Raw genomic sequence first — 19,313 nt, 5'->3', positions numbered from 1 at the left:
CTAAACCAGCACTATAGGCAACTACCCATGACGTTAGTGTACGCTGATGACCGAACGCACGCAAAACACCAGCACCTGCCATTTTTAAAACCGCTATATGTAAACACATAGATTATAGCCTATATATTTACTCCAGAAACTAGACACAAACATGGAAAACTGTGATAGATGGGCCTCTAAACCTTTATGCTGAAGAGAAAATCCAACGCAACTTTGAGGGGACCTAGTCAAACATGATTATGTATTTCTGCTCAGCTAGCAACACTGGACATCAACCACACTGCATAGGCTAATAACTTTTTTTTCATATACTGTGTACTTTCTATTACAATTCTATCTAATACCATGTTAAACAGTACTGTTAGACAGATCGCTAACTAATGAACACAGAGAATGCGAGCATTGTTTGCTCTGGCGTTCTCAGCGCTGTGAAAATAAAGGTCCGTCACTCCGTCAAAATAAAAGTCGCCGTGCTTGCGTCACTCCCTTACCCCTCCTACCAGTTCCTATGGCCACTTGGCCAGTGCGAACGCAAACAGCAATACCGAGTTTGGGGGAGAGTAGTTCATGGAACTGTTTAGAAGTGGACACAGGGTGGCCGCGGGTCCTTAAAAAGTCTTAAAAAGTCTTAAATTCCGTTTTCCTAAAATAAGGCCTTAAAATGTCTTAATTTGTCTTAAATCTGAATCCAAGGGTCTTAAATTTTCATCTTAATTTTACAAAGAATTTTTCCATCATTAAAATGTTTTTTTTTACACTTTGAAAAGAAAACGTTTTTCGTTTTGAGGAGAATCTCCTGCGCAGGTTCTAAATCTGTTATGTTGCTAGGCACGCGCTTGCTTGACAACGCCTCAGTGTTGCCAGATTTAGCGGGTTTCCGCCAAATTGGGCTTTTCATGATTTGGGCGGGTTTAATGTTGTGTTTGAGCTGGAAACTGTCAGTCAGATCTGGCAACTCTGACCCCAGCGGTGGATTTTACTGGATTATCTGGATTTAGTCGGCGTAGTCTCGAGACAAGGCAAGCAAATATGGGTAAATGTAAATTTAGCGACAAATGGCTCGAAAATCCCAGTTTCTCGTGGTGGCTGAAAGCGGTGCCCAAAGATGACAGCGAGGCTTACTGTGCGGTTTGTTGTAAACGGTTTAAGTTGGGTACAATGGGGATCAAAGCGCTGGAGTCTCACATGCAGAGCGGGAAACACGTAGCTTTTGCTACAACCCGCCAACATCAGCCTCAAATAAATGACTTTTGTACCGCCACTGCTAACGGAAAAGAGGGTGCGAGGACACAGCCAGCTCAACAAGCACAGGCATCGTCAGACATCCGAACAACATTTGGCTCTACTCCGACACTGAGGGCAGAAGTAGGACTGTGATGAGCTATCAATCGTACAGGTCAAATGACGGAATCGATGACATTTTTAAGGCAATGTTTCCTGACTCCGTGCTTGCTCAGTCTTTCTCTTGTGGGAAAGATAAAAGCCGATACGTGGCAGCATTCGGTCTGGCCCGGTATTTTAAAAAAGAACTTATAGCTGAAGTCAAGTCCAGTGGGCCATTTGTCGTCATGTTTGACGAGAGCTTAAACCATACCACGAAGAATAAGCAACTCGACCTACACGTACGGTTCTGGAAAATCAACCATGTTCAGTCGAGATTCTACGGCTCACAATTTTTGGGACATGCGACTGCTCAGGACCTACTACATCATTTCAAAGTAAGTGCTTTATTGTCTGTTAACTATTCGGATAGAAAATATGTATTGGCCAAACCCGGCTAGTTATGAATAATATTAGGCCTACGATTCCGGTTGTAGCTTCCTTAACCCTCTGATGCATGAGTTATTAAACACCACGTTTTTTCACATACAACATTTAACATCTACAGATGTTGAGTGATGCTTTTCTTAATCTTAAACCTATTCGACTTTTTATTTAGTTTAAAAAAAATCTTTTATATAAAGCTATTCATAAAATAATATGGTGTCATATTTATATGATATAGATATTCTATAAAAACACAGCTGTATAATTTTCTCGTCCTGTTAATCGCTGAGGCAAACATGATAATTACAATGTGTGTGTATGTGTATGTATATGTGTGTGTTTGTGTATATATATATAATACACACACACAAACACACAGTTTTATAATATATTTATTTACTCTACAGTGAGTGGCAAAATATTGGATGAGTCACTGATTTCCATTGAAGTGAGAACTTTGCAAATATACCATCCACATCCATATTACCAGGCTACCACATCCATGCATATATTACAAAACCTTTAAATTGGTCACTACTGTAGTGCACACTATGCATCAAAGGGTTAAATGAAACCATGAAAGGTATATAAGCATTTTAGAAAAGCAATTGGCAATTGTAAGTCATTTAAGTCAGTAGGTTCCATTGGTTCAATTGGTTGGTTTGTTTTGTTGTGGATTTTCTTTTTTCTTTTTCTTTTTTAATATATACTTATCCTGTCCAACATCATAGCAGCAGAACAGTGGTCGGACTGCTGTGTTGTGCTAAGCAGATTTGTTCGGTCAGGAGGACCATTTATGATGATAGGGCTCCTCCTGATAGTTATTATATTAAACTTTATTTTGAGATGAAGGCATCTTTTTTTTTTTTTTTTTTCAAAAAGCTCATCGACCAGCTATCACATGTATGTCATAACCTATTTAGAATAGGGTTGTGTTTACCTCCTGGCATCTTGGTATAGGCTATCCCACGCTAATTAAAGGTGGCTGTAGGCTTGTCACACAAGTTGCCTAGTGGTGTAAATGCTTCTTCACATCTAGATTTTTTTTGTGACCTAGACTGTCATGTCCCTAATGCTTTTTTTCTATTTTCTAACATGATTTCAGTCTCCATGGATGGCCCAAATGTGAATTGGAAGCTTTTTGAACATCTCCAGCAGGAGCATGCAGAGGCATTTGGTGGTTCACAACTGATTGTAGTGGGTAGCTGTGGGCTGCATACACTTCACAATGCATTTAAAGGTGGATTCAGTGTCTGGCAGCTAGATAAGGTGCTTCAAGCACTGCATACAGTATTCCACAACACCCCTGCCCGAAGAGAAGACTTCACCACGTTAACAAAGTCATCTGTCTTTCCATTGCCATTCTGTGGACATCGCTGGATTGAAAATCTACCAGTGGTGAACAGAGCCATTGAAATATGGCCACATATAGAAATGTATGTGGATGCAGTTACCCAGAAAAAGCTTCCAAATCCTAGAACATCATCCTTTGACTGTCTTGCTGTGGCGAGGAACGACCCTCTTATCATGGCCAAGTTCCATTTTCTTTATGGCACTTTCCAGGACCTTCACCCCGTTTCTGACAAAGTACCAAACAGATGAGCCTGTGCTGCCATTCATCAGTGAAGATTTGACTGTGCTCATCAAGGTAATGAATAGCTGCCGTAGATTACATTGTATATTGTTTCTATTTGAATTCACCTTCAGTGGGTCTAAATGTGTCTAGATGTATTTTTTGTGTCATTAGAGAATAGTTAAGAACCAGAGACAAATTGTATTCTCACACATGCTTGGCAATAAAACCTGATTCTGATTGCATTGTATGTCTTCTCAGAGCCTGCTGAAGAGGTTCATCAAATCAGAGGTCCTCCATCACATCACTCCACTACAGCTAGTCAAACTGGACACAAGTGACATGGCAGCAAGGGTCCAGCTAAAGAATGTGGACATTGGCTTGGGGGCAGAAGCAGTCCTTAAGGTAAATAATAAGACCATACTGTGTGAGTGTACTTTAAGGGATCAATGTATGTGTTAAGATTAAAGAAGTTTGTGTAGTGTGATATTTTGGGCGGCAACTATCCAGTATTTTTGGAATAGACTTGTTGATTTCTTTGATTGATCAGTCACATAAACTCTTGATATTACACACAAAAATATTTTTTGTTATGCAACCTGAAAGGCCTGTTACAATGATCAAGCAATTGGCTATTATTCTTGAGAAGATCAAAACTTTTGACTTACTGGCTTCTAAACTGCCCATTTAGTGCATGTGTCACCTGACGTTATAACAAATACATAATCATACACATACATGATCAAAGAAATAATGCATGTGTAAGATGGGGGAGAGAGAGAGGCATGGAGGCAGAATGTGTATCTGACTGTAATGAAGAGATGGCCTGGGTAGTGTAGTCTAATCAGGAAATTTTGTTCCGACTCCCCCTGTTAGGAAATCCAGAGGAGTCCCAACAGCATCATAAATGAGCGCAGGCAGTTGGAATTTAGACAGGACTGCATGGACTGCATGACTAAAATAATCCAAAAACTGCAGATTAAGAGCCCACTGAAGTACTCAGTCGTGAGGCAAATGGCATCCTTGGACCCGAGAAACATGTTTTCTGACCCTGACGTGTCCAAGGAAAGAATGAAACGCCTAGTCCAGAAGTTTCTGCAAGACAGGCAGCTGTCAGGAGGAGTCTCTGCCAGTACTAAACTTAACCAGGCTAAAGTTAGATTAAAATCTGTACTGTATGTGACTAGACATTAGGTTCATTCAGTCACCCATTGCAATAGGAATGCCTTTTTCTGATTATGTATTTTCTTCTTGACCTTGAATATTGTTATAATCATGTTTGTGTGTGTATGTGTTTGTCCTTTTTTAATCAGGTGATGTGATTCTCCAGCAGTTTGAAACATTTTTGACCATGGAGGCAAAATCTGAATCCTTTTCTTCTTTCCAACCAATGCAAACCAGGCTTGATGTTTTCCTGCACGGACACCTGTGCAAATCCTATCCTGAGCTCTGGACTTTCTGTAGGAAACTACTCCTTCTCTCCCATGGCCAAGCAAAAGTGGAAAGGGGCTTCTCTGTAAATAAGGAGGTAGAGACTGACAACATGCAGGAGGATGCAGTGGTGGCTCAGAGAATCATATGTGATTATGTCTCTGTCTGTGGAGGGGTTCTTAAAGTTCCCCTGACAAAAGAGCTCCTTGGAGCTGCTGCCTCTGCCAGGTCTCAGTACCGTCTGCACCTTGAAAATGAAAAGAAAAAACAGGAGAGCAAGGCTCAGAAACAAAAAAGAAAGGCTGCTGAGGACCACCTCGAGGAACTAAAAAAGAAGAGGGTGATCCTTAATGAAGTGGCTACCAGCCTTGAAAAAGATGCTGACAAACTCGCCGAGCAAGCAGAAGGGAAATCGGGGACCCTCATGGCCCAGCTGATCACGAAATCAAATATTCTTAGAAAGCGTTTCAAAGAAAAAGTGTCAGAACTGAAAGGGGTTGAGAGCGAGTTGGAGGATAAAACAGCAGAACTTAGAAAAATGGTATAATGGGTGTCTGAGAGTGAGTGAGTATTGTATTGTGTGTGAGTGAGAAAGTAAGTGTATTGTGTTGTACTGTGCAGTGAGTAAGAATATAGTATATTGTGTGTGTGTGTGTGTGTGTGTGTGTTTGTGAGAGAAAGTATTTGTGTGTGTGTGTGTGTGTGTGTGTGTGTGTGTGTGTGTGTGTGTGTGTGTACGTGTGAGTGAGAGTATTGTCAAGTGCTTCAAGCAGCATAAGTGACCTTACATTTCAAGTGTTTGTGCATTCACATTGTTACTGTTACATTGGATTCAAAGTGTGTGAGTGCCTTGACAGTCATGAAATAGAAATTAATTTCTTCTTCTGGAATAGTGTTTTCTGTTGAATATATTCTCAAGAACAATCAGTTAAATAAAATAATAGTTTAAAATATCCTCATGGTTTTGTGCTTGACTTTTGCGTGACTTTGAATTTAGTCTTAAATTTTGTTTGGAAATGGTATTAAAAAGTCTTAAAGTCTTAAATTTAACTTGGTCAAACCTGTAGACACCCTGTGGACAGTTCCTATAACTAAGTTCCTGTAACTACTTGGTCGGAAAGCGGCTATTGAGCAGATGGGTGCCGATACAGACTTACCTGCTCGGCCAGAGTCGCTTCAAACTTGTGCATCTTCGGATGCGTAGCCGCTCGCAAAGTTACAATAAAATGCTGCGCGAGAGTGAAACCTGAGTGCTGAACACAGAGGGGCGGGGTGGCATATATTTTTGCCAATTTTTTTAAGCCTTTTTTCTCTTTCGGACAAAAATCGAAACTGCTATTTTCAGCTGATAATTTTAGGCGGACGAAATTTCGGTGCATCCCTTGTAGGGGTGTGACAAGATCTCGTGCCACAAGATTCCACGATATTAAAATGTGACGAGATTTCTCATTGAGGTGAATGCTTAAAACTGAGAAGTTTTTCCTTTCAGTTTTCCACGTACAGATTACACTATTGTCAAAACGATCCCCATTCACACGGATCCGCGAAAACGACTAAAACACTGTATTCTGCTGCCAGGCCACTAGATGGCGATGAAACACTAGACTGAACAAGTAGTACGCATGTGCATGACCTCGTCATCCTCAGAGATTCGCATTTTTGTTTTTTTTGTTTACACAGAGACCGTTTTCAAAAACTTGAACTTTGAAACCCGTTTTCAAAAGTTTGTGTTTTCAGGCACCCAAAACGCCGTTGTCATGTAAATGAACGGTCAAAATGCTTAAAAAGTTTTACGTTTCTGGGCTGTGTAGTAACCAACTAAGCATATAATTCATTTGGGGTATATCAAAATAGCAATCTTTGGTCTTATTAATCTATTACTTGTTCCAGAGAAAAAAAACGATTTGGCTAATGGTTTCAAAACTTTATATTAAGGCTATATTTAAAGGTATAGCGGAGGATCTTTCCGAATTTTAGATAAGAACCGCCCTCTTCACTTTTTGAAAAAATGCACATGCGCAACACACTACATGCTCCCGAGAGGGAACGCCTATTAAACGTGTGCGAGGTTCTCCTCGTGCACGCTCTGTTTACAAGTTGCTGTCGGCATTACTCATACAAGATTACTTTCCAAAAGAAGATTTGCACTTTTTCACCAAATAGCATGCCAAACTTTACCTGTCGAGTAGAAACTTCGCGACTGAGGCATTAGTGGTAAGCCCAACCTGTGTTTTCAGCGCACGCCATCGTGTGAAACAATCTCCCAAAAACACTCTGATCTTGTTTCTCTCTTCTGAGGCCTTTCTCTTCTTCTCATACAGTTCGTACAAACTTTTTCTCTTGCGACCCTCAGACATTTTCAAAGGACCCGGTGAAACGGCGAGCTTCAATGAATGGCTTAAACCGTAACTCTAGCTCACCACCACACATAAACACCTGAAAGTGCGCATGCGCAGAAAGCGAAAACTAAGGGACGAGCACGTACGACGGCCTTACGTTACATATCACCAGAATGATTGACACTTAGGTGGACCAATAGTTTACACTACCCACCCGGAAAAAGAAAATCCTCCGCTATACCTTTAACTTGAATCCTGTACTATAGCAGTGCTTTTGTAAGTTTGACTGAATTGTTTCCTTGTGTTTATTTCCTATTGTCTTTTATAATGGCTATTGTTGTTAATTTAAATATTGTTGTTCAATATTTTATATAAATAATATGCGGTATTTGGTATTGAGAAACGGTTAGTGATCGTGATATTTAGTGAAAGTTACATTATTACGCCATTAGATGGCGCCATTAGATTGTCCTTTTCCGGTTCGAAGCTTGTGTACGTTTGATAGCTCGTAGCTTACTAGCTTGTTTGCTGTAAAAGCCGGTGTTTCTCCATGGATGAAGCACAAATGGACAAAAAACGGAGGTGGAAACACACCATGGATGTTTTAACTAGTCGCGACGACAGTACCGTAACAGTCCTTCATCCATCCCTTATGACGGAGTGGCTAGATGACATGAAGCAATGGCCCGATGTTAGCTACATCAACGTTGTTAATGACCTTTTATTTTCTGAATGGGTTGATGACGAAGAATTGCGTAGTTACAAAAGCACAGAAGCATATACTTACTTGCACAGTAACAAAATAGGTACAGTATTGTTGAAGAAGCACAGCGGCTTTATATTTTTGAAGGCATTCAAAGTCATTGAGTCATTGAGACAGTCGGCTGCTCTTGCATTGCCGGGTTAGGGAAGTCATGTAGCCATGCAGCAGCTATTCTGTGGAAAGTAAAAATAAAAAAAATACATATGCACAGCACTTGTCAAAATGTACTTTTACAATTGTAATTTAATAAACTGCTTCCATGCTAACATAACTGCTAACATGCTTACTGTCTTTGTTAATAGCAATGTTAATAGTAAGTGGATAAATAACCAAGACAGTGTTGATGCCATCATTGCCGGTGCAAAATGCAGTGATTGGTGGAAAGACAGGGCTTGCATGTACAGATGAGCAGCGCAGGTGGAATGCAGGGACATCAAAGAACCTTGAGCCTAAACGTCTGAGTCAGATTAACTTCAGGCACCACAAGGCAGAACAGCAATACAGTGTTAACTGTAGGGCTGTAGACAGTCAACCACTCCCAAATACACCACATCATGTGTCACATAAAGACTTCAGAGACAGTGTGGACAAATCCACCCTTCAACCACTTTTTGTCCTGAAGAACACATTATCAGGGAAGTGTTATAATGCCTCACCATCAGCAGAACAACCTAGCACTAGTTAAAGTGCAGTTGATGACATGATTCTTCAGCCACATCAGATACACAATAACGAGCTTAGCTGTAACTCATGCAAGGCATTCTACCAGGCATACGTTGAAGTTAGTGATGCACAAGCAGTTCAATTAGAATTAGAAACCAGAGAGCAAAGTGCCTCTGATTTGTGGCACAATTGTAGAAAAATTTGACTTACAGCAAGTTCTGCAAAAAAGGTTCCCATCCATGCAACCACAAGCAGTGACAAATTTCTATGTGAGCACATATACCCCTCATTTCGTGGTAACTATGCGACTAACTATGGAAAAGCAAATGAATTTAGAGCTTGCCAAGAGCTAAAAGAAGAGGGCATGAGCATTACGCATAGGGGCACTGTTGTAAGTGTCCAAGAACCATGGCTCTCTGCCAGTCCTGATGGGGTCATTGACTCATGTGTGCTACTGGAAGTAAAATGTCGAGGGCTGCAATTGCAGAAAACTGGCAGTAGGGGATATTACATGCAAATACAGCTTACAATGTTTTGCACAGGTCTAAAATCTGCTACACTTTTGATCTGGACACCCAAAGAGCATGTTTCCCTTACAGTGCAGTATGATGAGGCATTTGTGACGGAGCAAGTCAAGCGATTGAGAGGTTTTTATTTCTCACGTATGCTACCTAGGCTTTTAGATGAATATGCTGCAGGACGGTTTAAGCTAAATAAAAGATACATTGAGGTAATGGACAAGGTTCAGTGAACATCTGCACATGTAGCATGACCATAAATGTGTGCCATACATTAAGAGAATCTGAGCGAAAATTGGGATACCTTTAGACTGTGTAAAGTAAACATTATTTCAGTGTTAAGCAAAAACATGCTGCCAGTCTTAATTTTTTTTATGAAAAAATACGCAATGTGATTCCAACCATATACAAATAGTTTAATATATATACAGTATAATACAGGTTTGTATTATGTTAAAAAAAATACACACATATTCACATGCTGTACAACACAAATGTTCACATACACTTTACATGTTTTGTAGTGTTTTATATAACTGGAACCATTGACTTCCATAGTAGGGAAAAAAAAAATACTATGGAAGTCAATGGTTCCAGTTAACTGTTTGGTTACTGACATTCTTCAAAATATCGTCCTTTGTGTTCAGCAGAAGAAAGAAATTCATACAGGTTTGAAACAACTAGAGGGTGAGTAAACGATGACAGAATTTTCATTTTAAAGTGAACTATCCCTTTAAGGTAATGTTTATGTATGTTTAATGTATGCCGTAGTTTGAAGTTGTTTTTGCATTTTGTGTTCTCTTTAAAAACAATGTAATATGGCACTTAAAATGTTTAGTTTTTGAGCGATATTGTAAGCAATAAAAATGTTGCTATTTCCGAAAATTAGCTCTTCAATAAAACAAAAGTATTTCTTATCAGATTACTAAATCGACAGCTGCAGCCCTAATTTCGAATAAGATCCTCCCTCAGATTAACAAGAGCAGCACACACTCTTAGAATCTTGTCAATTTTAGGAGCCATAGTGATCGGAACAACCTGGGACACTATTTTGTAAACTTTCAAACGCCAAATTGCTCTTTCAACATGAATTCTCACATGTGCAATTCGTCTAGTACTTGTCACCTGTTCCTCTGTTAGCTGTCCACGCTTTTTTTGTGAAAGAAGGCATTACCAACTTCACCTTTCTCTATAACATCAAGTCTTTTATGGTAAAGCCTCTATCTGCCATGACCTCATCTCCAGGCATTAAGTAGTCCAATATGCCTGAGTCCATAGTGATAAATTTGTCACTGCATCGCCCTCCATATGCTGCAGAAATGAACATAATTAGTCCACATGGGGCAACAGCTACCAGTTATTTCACTGTGTTATGTGAATAATAATGGCTGTATGTTTCTCCTCTGGAATCAAGGTTTTTGGGTTTCTGTAAAAGGCTCTCACTGCAGTCTATAACACATGTTGTACCGGGAAAATTCCTCTTGAAGGCTGCAGGCATGGTTGCCTGAATAGTTTCTCTTGGAAGCCGTGGAATTAGAGGTCGGAAAACTTCCTCCAGTTTGTCGATCCAATATGAGATCATCCTGCTAGCCATGCTCAGTGATACATGAAACTGTCTGCTTAGATCAGGGGTTCCCAAACTTTTTCGTTCTAGGACCCACCTAGACAAGTATAATCAATCTCAAGACCCACTTGCACTGGTGCTACCAACTTTCTCAGTTGGTCGCACCAGCATGATTTGGTCGCACATTTTTTTTTTTTTTTGCTACATGCCAGGGTTAGGGTTTAATCAATGCATGCTGATGGTCTTAATCTGCATTCCCTAGTTTTGCACTGATGTAAAAAGACTGACAGTGACAAGACCTCATGTTAGCAAAATATTTTAAACTTTTAACTCTTAAAAAAACTTTTAAAAACATGTATGTTCTTTAATGTTTGATTATAATTTTACCGTCTTCACATAGGGATGGGAAATGATAAGATTTTATCAATAATAATAATGCCACTGACGATTCTGATTATCGATCCGATTCTTTAAAGTGTAAGTTGCAGGTTAAATTTTTCACGAAGATAATGCAATGTGTTTATTAAACATAAAGATAAGAACCGCCCACCATTGTTTTTTTATACCAAAATGCTGATATAATATGAAAAGTTGGCACTTTTAACAGTGGTTTTAACCGCTCCCGCTCCCTTCCACTAGATTGAGCGTGACGTCACAAGAGGAACTCACTAGTAGAGTTACCGGCATAGTCATAGCTATAGATGCCTTACATAACTACAGAAAAGTTGGTTGTATGTTTTATTTGATAAAAAAAATTATGGATAAAATAACTCAATTGTAAACATACTCGTGTGCTGACTTCAAGGGGACCGTGATCCTGCCTGAAATGAGAATAAGCTATTCGCAAAACAAACGGGTTCAGGCACGTCAGATCAGCCGGTCGCAGGTCGAGCTGTTCCACTAAACAAAACGTGTTCACCTCACGGCAGCACATACTCTCCACTGCTGATAGCCCACACAAACACAGTGATGGGGACATCGATCTCTCTTTTTCTTTTCTGACAATAAACATCGCTAATTAAATCGTGAGAAATTGATAACGCGTGGATTGAGGAAGGGTATTACATGACGTTTGAGGCGTCGACGAGACTAGCGATTGGTGCCTGTGCAGTGTGCGCATCTCTAACGTTACCGCTCTGATTTGGACTGACTTACTGTAAGTAAATAATGTCTTCAGTCGCTGTCCCTCCTTGCTATTCTACATGACGGCAATATTTTAAAAAGACTTGCTTGTTCCGTTATATTATCCGGGTTAAGTTTGCACCTGGTTGCACTAGCTCTAACGTAGCTAACGTTACTCACCGGGACACCTGGCTAACCCTCCACTCATTCTCCTCACACCAAGCATTAATAACTCTTTGAGTGCCATGGCTCCCCTCTCTCACACATGACCGGTTAAAAATTGTAGGGCTGTGGTCCATAAAGAATTTGATGGTTTCCCACATCCTCAGTCGTTCTCCAAATAGCCATAATACAGTAAGAATCTTGCAGAGTATGGGTTGCGAGTTCCTCTTGTGACGTCATCACCCAGTAACTGAAAAAACACGCTACCTTTGAAGAAACCCCAATAAATGTTATTTTAACGCATTTTAAGACAGAAATAATTAAATATATACATATAGAGCACTTTAATTTACACATTAATTGGCTGTGGTGGTTAACCTGCAACTTACACTTTAACGATTCTCTTATCGATTCTTGATAGCACTGTGTGGAAAAATGTAGTCAATGCTTTTCAAAGAAAAAAAACAAGGGGTTTTATTTATTTTAAAGCTTAAGCTTGAGTAAGCAAACTGTACTTTTTATGTAATTTATGTAATAAATAGAACTTTACTGTAAAGTGTTACTGATTCAAACGTCTCCTGAGTTCACTGTTGGAAAGATCAGTTGTCCATTCATTAAAATGAATCGTTCAAATGAGTAATAGTTCGCGAATTGGATGTCTTGCGCGTTGTGTGATTATCCCAGCAGTTAGGACACAGGCATCCAAGATTTGTGTCAACACAGAAAACGTTACATTACTCGGCGATCAAATAACACTTTGGCGGCCGCTAAAACTCATAGTCGTTTGGTCATTAATCGGACTGGTTTTGTTTCACTCATCGTAACGTAAATTTAGCTGCAGCTAAGTGCCTTTGTGCGACCCACCTTTTCTCACTGTGTGACCCACAAGTGGGTCGCGACCCACAGTTTGAAAACCACTGGCTTAGATCACCTAAATGAATTACTGCCATGTCCTTCCAGTGATGATACAAGAATATCAAATGTTTCTAGATGTAGACCAGTGTAGAGCAAAGCATTTGCGTTACTTTGAAGCAAAAAGTAGGCAATGTCATCACACTGAGTCATCTTATCCTGCACATCTTTTCTGCTGGCTGCCTTGCAGTAATCATGATCTTGTCGGGCAGGGTCCTTCCACTGTGTATGGACTGAGTGTAACTGTTGGTGAATGGGAGTTGCAGAACTTGAGTTGCTGATATGGTCTGAAGCACAACATGTCATAATTGAACAGTAAATGTTTTATATTAATTATCTAAAACTGAAAAGGTAACTAGCAAATAAAGCTCTCAAATAATTGTAGTGGCTTACAAGTAGGCTATAATATTTGCCTTTTGAAATGTAGTGGAGTAGAAGAAAGTATAGGTATGAACTGATAATGAGTGAAAAACGTGATGAATGAAACAGCAAATTTCTCTGAGCTCATACAACACTGATATGTCAAACTAACGTTGCATCAGCATGTACAGTATGAAGTACTTAAGCAGAACCCTGACGTCTGTAACATTTTCTTTTTAAAGGGTAACTAAACCCTATACCAGGGATAGGCAACTCCGGTCCTGGAGGGCCACTGTCCTGCAGAGTTTAGCTTCAGCCCTGATAAAAACTCACCTGGCTGTATCTATCTAGTAATCCTGAACACATTGATTGCCTTGTTCAGGTGTGTTTAATTAGGGTTGGGGCTAAACTCTGCAGGACAGTGGCCCTCCAGGACCGGAGTTGCCTATCCCTGCCCTATACCAACTTTTTTTAGTTAATGATCTGTAAGATTGGGGCTTTAATAGTGCTGTTCATTGATTCAAGTATTGTTTTTGACATTTGTGTTTAAAGTATTTTAATTTGACTAAATATGGTGTAAAAAACGTCTGAGTGCTGCCCTCTTCAGGTTGAACAGTGGCTACTGCAGTTGAATTTTCCTATTGGAAGTTGTGGTACACTCTGACGTCAGAGGGTACCAGCTAACCACGCCCTTGCCTGCAGAGAGATACGTCTCAGATGCACGCCCCCTCTCCACTGTGCTCTGCCTACTTTTCCAGCATTTTTCAAATATTGCCAGTGGGTGGAGTCAAGCTCTGACCAGGGGTTTAGTTACCCTTTAAAATGGTGTTTATCTGAATTTTTTTTCAGCCGTCCAGGTTCTCCCATATCACAAAAAGGAAATACTAGTAACGTTAAATTAAAAGTAAGGTTTGGCTTAACGTTACGTCATTTCAGTTTCCAGCCCAACGTTACATAACCAGTATTTATATATAACTTGCTGCATAAAACATGGAATAACTGTAAAGCTACAGTTTAACTTACTGCCTTCGATGTCTTCATTGCTGCTGCTAGCCGTTTCCGACGCATTTAGCCGGACTAGCTTTCTCCTCGTCTTCGGAGGTGGTCGGTCGTAGCCCAGATAAAGCTCCGGATCAGGATGCAGTTCGGTTGGCTTTTTTTTTAAGAAATTAAAAGAGCAAACATACACTTTCTTTGGAGGGTGTTTTAGTTTCAAAGCTGCAAGCCACGCTGTTTTGTGTTCCTCATTCCTTGGCATGGAGAGCAAAGCATAGGGCGATGGACACGGACAATTTCTTCTAAGTTGTTGATTTTCGAAGGAAGACGTTTCCGACAAAATATTCAATTTTCTTGAATTGTTATGGCAGCCAACAACGGCACAAGTTGGACCTGAGCTCATGTTAACAACATTTAAACAACTTATTCTGATCTCTGTCGATATCATGGCACTAACAACTTAGTTTGTTATCAAGTACGAACGCTAGCAACTTAGCACGTAGAGGTTAGCCGCTGAACAGGAAACACAATACCGGAAAGCGGAAGTAGGTCTTCACCCATTGGTTGCTGGAGAAACAGGCGGATATCAGATTACTAGTTACTAGTTTTAAAGTGATGTTTTAGAATTAGTAACGGAGGCTCAACTGTCAAACTGTCAACTTGAGATTTGAATCCTTGGCGGAAGGAAGTAGTTCTGCAAAAAAGAGGGTTTTTAAAGACACTCCCTTGTTGTTTCTTATTTATTTACTCACTTGTCCCATCGAACTGATGTATAAATACAATGTCACACTTATGTGTGTGTGTATAAACAGTATGGAAGATGCGATTAATCACAATTAAACGATTTTACTTGATTAGTTCAAAAATGCTTACATTTAGACTGGCAAGGATTTAAAAAATCATGAAAAGGATCACCTTTCATGACAGTGCAACTGAACATGAGAGGAACTGGGTTGGAACAATAATCAAAAATGTATGCCGGTTTTCACATTTCTACCAGTTCATTGTGTCTACTGGTATATTGCTCACCTCTAATAATGGAACTGAAATACAGTGAGAAAAGCAGAGGACCTAATAGTGGGCCCTGTGGCACTCTATACCTGTGTTTAATGAAACGTCTCTTCAATTACACACATTTGTCAGATACAAGACCTACACAAATGCTAATGCTTGTCCAAAAATGCCAAGGAACGTTGTGGCCCTTGTTGCTGAAAGATCTAAAAGCACTAGAAGATGCCAAAATTAGATGTCAAAAGCCAGGTAGGTTGTAACTTTAATAAACAAAGTGTATGTGCTAAGATGGGGCATAAATCCTGACTGAAATATCAAATTCTCAAATACTGTTTCTCTGCAAAACTGAACATAGGTGAGAGGAAACCGTTTTTCCTTTATTTTGGATATAAATGGCAGATTTGAAATCGGTCTATAATTTACCAGTTTCTTCTGGGTCAAGCTGATTTATTTTCTTTTTTGTACAATTTTGGGATGTGTCCTAAAGAAAGTGAAGATTTAATATTAAGAGGAGGTTCCGAGATGAGATTAAAGTAAACCCATCTTTCAAGAGCTTAGTCAGTTTCGGATCTGGCATACATGTTGTTGGTTTGGATTATTTGAACGTTTTGATGTCTATTGCTTTGTGCCATTAAATTTGTTAACTTGTATTTGCCGTTTTTGCCCTAGACCTGAAGCCGCTGAAAGAGGAATCTCAAGAACTGAATGAAATGGATGAGAAATATCACTATGAGAAAAATCGTGATTCTGCCAATGGAGAAAAATACACACAGACTGAAAATACTTTTTTACGGAAAAAAGATGAGACAGGAACTAGTAGTTATTTCACCTGCTTTCAATGTGGAAAGAGTTTTACTGAAAAAGGAAACCTTAAAGTCCATATGAGAATTCATACTGGAGAGAGCCCTTATACCTGCCAACAGTGTGGAAAATGTTTTACTCAAAAAGGAACTCTTAAAAGCCACGTGAGAATTCACACCGGAGGGATGCCTTTCACCTGCGAACTTTGTGGAAAGAGCTTCATGCGAGAACTAAACCTTAGATATCACATGAACATTCACAATGGAGTGAAGCCATTCTCATGTGATCAGTGTGAAAAGCGTTTCACACGTAAAGTAGGCCTTAGTAACCATATGAGAGTTCACTCAAAAAATTGTTTTAAATGTCATCAGTGTGGAATGAGTTTCCCAGACATGAATCGATTTAACAGGCATGTGATAATTCACTCTGGAGAGAAGCCTTTCAAATGCCAGCAGTGCGGAAGGGGGTTCAAATATAAGAAAAACCTTAAGACACACATGATAATTCACACTGGAGAGAAGCCTTTCATATGCCATCACTGTGGAAAGAGATTCAGTCATAAAGTAAGCCTTAAGACTCACACAAGACTTCACACTGGAGAGAAGCCTTACACATGCCCTCAATGCAAAAAGAGTTTCACTTATAAATCAACCCTTAATGCCCACATGAGAAGTCACACTGGAGAGACCCCTCACACATGCAAACTGTGTGGGAAGAGCTTCTCACAGAAAGGCAATCTTAAGACTCACATGAGAATTCACACTGGAGAGAAGCCGTTCATATGTGGTCAGTGTGGAAATGGTTTCAGATGCAAAGTAACCCTTAATTACCACATGAAGATTCATTCAAGAGAGAACCGTTGTATATGTCAGCAGTGTGGAATGACGTTCACAGACCGTAAACAACTTAAGGATCATGTAATAACTCATATTGGAGAAAAGCCTTTCATGTGTCATCACTGTGGAAAGAGTTTCACATTTAAAGGAAACCTCAAGACTCACATGAGACTTCACACAGGAGAGAAGCCTTTCACATGCCATCAATGTGAAAAGAGATTCAGGCATAATGTAAGCCTGCAAACTCATGCGAGACTTCACACTGGAGAGAAGCCTTTCGTTTGTCTTGAATGTGAAAAGAGTTTCACGTATCAACGAGACCTGAAACGTCATTTGCAAACTCATTCTGGAAAGAAATTGCAGTGTGATAGGAGGTTAACAAAAAGGGATAATTTCAAAAGTCACCTGCCCATTTACTCTGGAGGAAGGCGATATAATTGTGATCAGTGTAATAAAAGATTTATTTTGTTATCTCACTTACAGATACATCTGAAAAGCCATGCAGATGTGAGACCCTATTTGTGTTCTATGTGTGGAAAGAGTTTTAAATGGCTCAGCAATTTAAAATGGCACCAGAAAATACGTGTCTGTGTAAAATCAAGGCTACGTTCACACCTCAGCTGAATGTGACCCAAATCTAATTTTCTGCTAAAAGTTTTATTTTATTTTTGGATAACTTTTAAATGATCAACTGATGCTCCTGCAACGTTCGACCTCGGCATGATCAGTGATTTGGAGATGGCCAATTATTATTATTTTAGTATTGTTTTGCTTCTTTCACCTATAATTTGCCTTGAGGCTTCTTTTACTTTGGCATGTACATATGAATGCTTGTGACAACAACTGACAGTTTTCCAATCTTTCTCTATATATTCATTAACAGAATCACACCACTGGCCCTTTTTGTTGTCCTCTTTGTGTGTAGGTTGAAGAGAGCAAACATACATTTGCATGGTTTCTTTTTTATTATTATTATATTCATTTATTACCTTCTGTTAAATTTTATTATATTACTCATTATATTCCTTACTCTTGCAATGTTTTGCTGTTGTTATTTAGTCTTAAGTTTGTTTGGTCTTCATAATTTAGAGATAAGAGGGAGTGAGGTCATTTCAGGATTTTTGCTGTCACAGGATGATGTTGTGAAGCAGTTTGGTAAAATACCACAGATGGACTAATGCCGAGTTGAGACTGCACGATTTTCAAAGTAGTCGGGTCACTGTTCTTTTCACACTGCGTGACTATCTGGGGTAACATTCAGTTGCTGGTGTGTTCACACTGCACGATGCATCGGCGACAGGAGGTTTCACACTGCATGACTTCAGGAGGAAGAATCGCAGACAACTTCTGTCTGGCCCGCAAACTACGTTTCGCAACCAAACACACGCGAGAAGTGATAAGGAAATAGCGCAAAATCCCGCGTGCGTAAGACCGCAGTTCTCGCGCTAGACTGAAATTGTTATTAAAAATGATAGCCTGCAAGAAGCTTGCGATCCAAATTGTCTGTGCACTGATTTGCAGCGAAAAGGAGAAAAAGAAAAACATATTATGTATGAGGAAATGGCTGGGAAGACAAGGGGAGCAAGGACTGTGTGTTCTGCAAAGAGAGTTTGGGGTAAATAAATAATGTTGCAATGTGCTGCTGTTGCTGCTGGTCAAGCAGATATTTGTGCTTTGTTTCTGTTTGATATAATTGTAAATATATCTATTAAAATACTGATATTGTGGCCTATAACTCCTCCCCGAACTCCCCGCTGCTCTGTATATTGCTCTCTCATTGGCTGTCGGTCATCGCCGATGTAGTTTTCAGTCAGAACACTTTTCACACAGCAGGATTTTGAATCGGCGACAGGTTCAGATATTTAGCATGCCAAATATCTCACGGGCGTCGGCGACTCGTCTGTGATTCTCTCAGATCGCGTCTTTGCTCATTCACACTGCGTGATTGTCACTCGCGTGAACGAGCACCGATTTGCCTGTTATTTCGAGCATTTGTCGGGAATTTCTCAAAACCTGTCGGCGAGCCAAAATCGGGGCTAAAATCATGCAGTCTGAACTCGGCATAAGTCTGACTGAGCATTGAGAATGAAACAACTAAGTTTATTCAATAAAATTTGCTCATTATTACCATTATTTTGTCTCCTGCTTTACTCTTGCCTTGGTTTGTCTACACGACTGGGTTCCTGTGGTTTGAGACTGGGTCTAACATTTATCATCTTAAAACTTCTTTCCATTTCTTTTCCACAGGAAATTAAACATGCAATTATGTCAAATGTCATGGTCAAATGACATCCCAAACTGGGTCATGTTCCTCTCTTCCCCGAGTCCTATGTTCCCCAGATTTATATGGCACATAATGAAAATGTGAAAAAGGGCCCGATGTTTCCAGGCTCCTGTGTTTCCTATTGTTACGACCCGGCTCAAAGTCACAATATAAAGAGGACACTTCACAAGATGGGTTTCAAAAAAGAAAATGTTTTGACCCTAGACATTAT

The 19,313-nt window shown here is 39.8% G+C and overlaps 2 protein-coding genes across 2 annotated transcripts in view; both read left to right on the top strand.

The window, feature by feature from the left end:
- Positions 1-18,945, top strand: part of LOC308689155 (uncharacterized protein) — a 32,927-nt gene extending 13,982 nt beyond the window's left edge. The window contains exon 3 of the mRNA XM_081362731.1: positions 15,851-18,945. Coding sequence (XP_081218857.1) covers positions 15,851-17,442 — 1,592 coding nt within the window. The 3' untranslated portion in view covers positions 17,443-18,945. The remainder of the gene's footprint in view (positions 1-15,850) is intronic.
- On the top strand, positions 1,571-5,438 carry LOC308689156 (uncharacterized protein). Its single transcript, XM_081362732.1, has 3 exons — positions 1,571-3,415; positions 3,602-3,745; positions 4,654-5,438. The coding sequence occupies exons 1-3, from the start codon at positions 3,206-3,208 to the stop codon at positions 4,660-4,662; spliced, it is 363 nt and encodes a 120-aa protein (XP_081218858.1). The 5' UTR covers positions 1,571-3,205; the 3' UTR covers positions 4,663-5,438.
- Positions 18,946-19,313: the final 368 nt, after the last annotated feature.

The sequence above is a fragment of the Scardinius erythrophthalmus genome, assembly GCF_964197995.2.
Source record: "Scardinius erythrophthalmus genome assembly, chromosome: 4".
NCBI lineage: Eukaryota > Metazoa > Chordata > Actinopteri > Cypriniformes > Leuciscidae > Scardinius > Scardinius erythrophthalmus.
Note: the sequence above shows the minus strand (reverse complement) of the source record. Positions and strands in the feature narration are given on the sequence as shown.

Bases quoted from the DNA above. Each gene is read 5' to 3' on its own strand.
- LOC308689156 (XM_081362732.1), top strand. From the start codon at position 3,206: ATGTGGATGCAGTTACCCAGAAAAAGCTTCCAAATCCTAGAACATCAT. The intron at 3,416-3,601 runs GTAATGAATAGC...ATGTCTTCTCAG, and splicing joins ATTTGACTGTGCTCATCAAG to AGCCTGCTGAAGAGGTTCAT.